The sequence below is a fragment of the Pterocles gutturalis genome, unplaced genomic scaffold, assembly GCF_000699245.1.
Source record: "Pterocles gutturalis isolate BGI_N339 unplaced genomic scaffold, ASM69924v1 scaffold24908, whole genome shotgun sequence".
Classification (NCBI taxonomy): Eukaryota; Metazoa; Chordata; class Aves; order Pterocliformes; family Pteroclidae; genus Pterocles; species Pterocles gutturalis.
In genome coordinates, this window is record NW_010123703.1 from 14,006 (window position 1) to 18,524 (window position 4,519).

At 47.7% G+C, this 4,519-nt stretch overlaps 1 protein-coding gene across 1 annotated transcript; it reads right to left on the reverse strand.

The window, feature by feature from the left end:
- Positions 1-568: 568 nt before the first annotated feature.
- On the reverse strand, positions 569-3,948 carry LOC104465103 (solute carrier family 25 member 36-like). The gene is given in 7 exon segments (XM_010078018.1): positions 569-768; positions 868-1,151; positions 1,320-1,386; positions 2,019-2,119; positions 2,425-2,502; positions 2,960-3,130; positions 3,875-3,948. Coding segments are annotated over 7 exon segments (975 nt in total).
- Between the last annotated feature and the right edge of the window lie 571 nt (positions 3,949-4,519).

Below are 4,519 nucleotides of genomic sequence, written 5' to 3' on the forward strand. Positions count from 1 at the left end.
AGATTCTGCAGTAGGACATTTGCTGGCAGCCAAGGTTGAGAAATCCTTGTTAGGGGCAGGAAGGTAGTACAGTGAGTGGAAGAGCCCCTCTGAGGGCATGAAAGGTCTCAGCACAAGATCTCTGCTTGCTGCAGTTTTCTCAGATGTCTCAGCTCTAGCCTGTCTTCATGTCCAACTGTGCCCATGTTTGGTTGTTACGGGGTCCAAAAGAAGTGAACATGCTGAGGCTATCTAAGATACTCTAATGCTTTCTCCTTGGTCTCCTTCCCAGTAAGTTCCATGTCCCTGTTTCATACAGGGAGCTAACAGCAGACACTGCCAAACCAGTGCGCTGACATTTTGCAGCACCAGAGTAATTACAGCCTCCAGAAAGAAGAAAGGCTACATTGTGCACATTGGAGCCAAAAACTTTGCAAAAAATAGTCTTATGTCCCGAGAATGCTATGCCTTACTGAGTTCTGATACACAATGAAAAGCACCACTTCCTGAAGCATGGAAAAAGACCAAGTCTCAGGACCATGAGGTCCCTCTATCTCCACAGCAGCCCCAGCCAGGTGCTACAGTGTGCTTACAAGGTGGAAGAGGCCAAATGTACGATGAGTTCATAGGTAGCCATCATGATAGCTGTGTTTGGGATCTGGCGGATCAAGTGAGCCAGGAGCCCTCGGTATAAAGAAAAGGGTCCCTCTTCATGGACCACAAGCTGCAGAGTCTGTATAAAGGAACAGTATTGTGACCCTTCTTCTTGCAACTGTGTCCGAATGACCTCTGGAGAGACAAGAAGGGAAGTAATATTAGCAGACTGATCCTACAGGCATGGCATCTCACATCGAGGGGAATAGAAGCAGGGAGAGTTGACGCACTCACCATGAGGATATGCAATGCATGAAGCACATGTTTTGGAGACAGCAGCAGCTCCCATTAGTCCAAAGAAATCATGACTGTTTGATGAAAGTGTGAGTGGGAGGGAAAGGGAATGATGGCTGTTTCTCAGCTGTTGTTTCAGTGCTTCATAGATGACAAAGTGTATGATGGTCTCTGACACTCCAGCATAGGAGGCAGTGATACCACGGTAAAATCCACAAAGGCCTTCAGTGTGATACACATGCATGGCACATTGCAAAGCATTGCTGGCCATCTCGCCCTTCACCCTGTGTCACCTGACCTAAAATGCTGTTGTGAACACAACTTTATGACTCTTCCCCAGCATGTCTTGAAGACCTATGTTCTGATGGCAGGTCACAGACACCCACCCAACCCCACCCCCAAACCAGTCCTAACGCGACATGGAGTGGCTCTGCATTGCTCGCCTGCCTTACCTGGCTTCCAGCTGCATTCTGGTTTTCACTAACCAGATAGGGTTGGTGAGTGTGGCAGAGGTAATGCCTGGAAAACAGAAGAGGAAGACAGCTGTGAGCACCAGGATCACACTGACAATTTGAGGAGGTGCTGATCTATCAGCTCTCTGAATTCTGCTTGGCAAGCTGCAGCCATTTGCAATTGGAGAATAACCTTGAGCTCTCCCATGGGAGAAGAGACACTTAGGGAAGACTATTTGAGTCTCTTCCTCCCCCATTCCAGCCTGCGGTGGTAACTAGCTCCTCTGCCTCCAACATAACCCTACTACAGTCCCTGGTGTTACAAAGAGGCACGAAACAACAGGCTAAACTTGCAATAGTGGAAGATTTTGTTAGAGAACTGGGATATATAAGGAGAAGTCATTCTGTGAGTAGTCTAAGTTATACACTGCCCTTCCCCTCTCACAGCTGAATGGAGCTCCTTTCCTGATAGCAGCTGAAGGGGTAAAGACTAGATCCATGACTTGAGATGAGCCTGAGAAGACCAAAGCATGAGAAAACCTTTTGGTTATCCAAGGAACTCACTGCTGCAGGTGGGGAGGGAGAAAACTTCAGAAGAGGGAGCAGGACTAATGGTAGCAGCAATGGGGAAGGGATGAAAGTTGTTTACACTTAAGAGACAGGACCCCTTGGCTCTGATTTGAGACTGAAGAGGCTCACCTGCACAGGCTGCTGATAGCATGTGTACTTTCTTGGACTCTGGCACAAGGACAGCATTGAGCCCCTCCTTAACACCAGAATAGGCAGCAAAATATATAGCCCTGGTTGGAAAGAAATACAGAAGAGGTTACAGCTCACCTGCGAGGGGCAGGGACAGCACTGCAACTTTTCTTACTCCCAGCACAGGTTTGTTGAATGTGACATCAGATACCATCTATACTCAGCCCTGCAGTAATCATCTTATCTTACAAGTATGACCAGAAAGTCCAAAAAGCGCTTGTGTGAAGGTGCCCTGTGGCACAGTGGCCACAAGGCTGAGACTACTTTCAGAATGTGAAGCAATAGCTGTCACAAAGGTCCTTTAAAAAGTGTACAGCACGACCTATCCCCAAGGAGCAGTACTCACTGGGAAGGAGCAACCCCAACAAGGTTTGGACCCAGACCTCAGAACAGGGATCGCATGCCTTCCTTCTCAAGGATGGCCCTACGGAAGGAAAGAAACAGAGAAATCAGCAGAAATAACTAAGTAGGGGGGCTCTCCTGTTCCTCCTCCTCCTTCATTCTTCAGTACTTTTTGTAGCATCCTCTCTTTGCCTCCAGTGTTATCCTTTTTCTGCCCTACTCTCGGCTTCTCTCCAGCCACTTCTCTCCTTCAGTCATTTCTTCCTATTCTTGCTGACACCACTCTGGGTCTGATCAAGCCACTAGCTGAGAAAGTTCTCACAGTCCCAAAAGCTGCCTTGCAGACTTGGACTTCAAAGCACAGATCAACTGTAAGAAGTAGATATACCTGGGCTATGATGAAACTTCTCACTGCACTTGCAGCTTCCAGAGCCTCAGCTCAAATGCTATTCCCATCTCTCTCCCTCCCTCTCTCTCTCTACCTGACAGCCAAACCTTCATGTTCCTGGTGCTAACATGTGCTGCCCTATCCTACTCACCTCAGCAACTTGAGCACTCCAGGAGATGGTGAGGTGGGGTTCATAAGCCTCATCCCCAGCAGCTGCATCTCTGAGAGGCACAGAGGCCGCACTGTCAGTTGGGATGACTGTAGACGTGTCTTCACCACTTCTAGGGGACAGGTCAGGATGGCTCCAGCTGTGCCACCACATCTAGGGCATAACAAGGGCATAACAGCACATGTAAGAATGACCCCTGTGCAGGAACAGGGCAGTAATTCTGACCTGCTTGTCCACAGCCTCTCCCCTCTAGGAGAGGAGGTTAGGTCCTCCAGACGGTGTCACACATGACCTCCTGCTCTGACATTGATTAACATATTAATGGCTTAGCTTGGGACATCTCCTGGCAGCCTCACTCTGAAACCTCACTCAGTATTTGAGACAAACAGTCCCAAGTCCATAGGGACTCAGCAGTCCCTCAGCTCAAAGGTGCTGATCTTTGCATTCAGAATTTCCCAGAGCAAACATTTCTGCTGCCCGACCTCACTGCAATGCCTTCTGCTGAGATCACCAGGCACCACGCCACACACCTCGCAACAGCAGCATTGACTCAGACAGGGGCAGCACAAAACTGTCCCATAACCCATTCATCCCCACGTTGACAAGGCTCTGTAAGCGAGATATGTATTTTCCACCAATAGCTAGGCTTACCCCCCAGCCTGACTTGCTTAATGAAAGAGGACTCTGACCTTCAGCAGACAGAAGCTATTTTTGGAAGGCATGAACCATCACCATCAATCAGTCTAGTCACACCTCTGTAATGCTGAAAGGACACGTATCCCCTTTTTCTCTTTCTGCCACACGGGGACAAGTCAGAACTAATTCATTCGGTTTTCAGCTTCTGCTCTTTCAGATCCTTTGACCAACAACTCTGTTCTTCTAGAGGACACTCAGTACCTGAAAGACTGTTTTGAGATGAAATTGCATGGAACAGCCATGCAAAAGGCTTTAATGAACAGACAGTTGTTCATATCTGCTACAGCCAAACTCACTTTGTTTCCCAAGAGATGGAGGCTTAAAAGGTCACTCTGCTCCAAAGAAAGAAAAGCCAACCAAAGAACTACATGATATCAGGGAAGAATCAAGTATATCAACAGAATTACATATGATGGTACAGGACAGCAAATAGGTAGTGTTCTAAAGAATTATTTTTAAAAAGTCTATACAGCTTGAGTGCACACATACATTGGTCTCACAGCCTTTGCTCCTTCATTGTTATTGCCTGCAGGTTAGGAGGGGAAAAAGAGGCCTTGATGCCTATTGCAATGAAGTCCAAGAGTTGAAGATGTGGCAGCTAGAAGGTTATGCAGCTAATGATGCCAGCAACTAGCAATTAGTTATGCTTCTCCATCACACTCATGCTGTTATGTCAAGCCCTTTGCAGATCTACGCAGTGGTGATGGCTTGCAGACCAGCCAAACAGCAGCAATTTCCCTCAGGAGATATGATGAGTGGTGGGAGTGTGGGAACAGGTGGAATATGAACAAAGAACTTAGCTTGGGCTCAGAAGCTAACACAAATCAAAGCAGTCAGTGTCCTGGC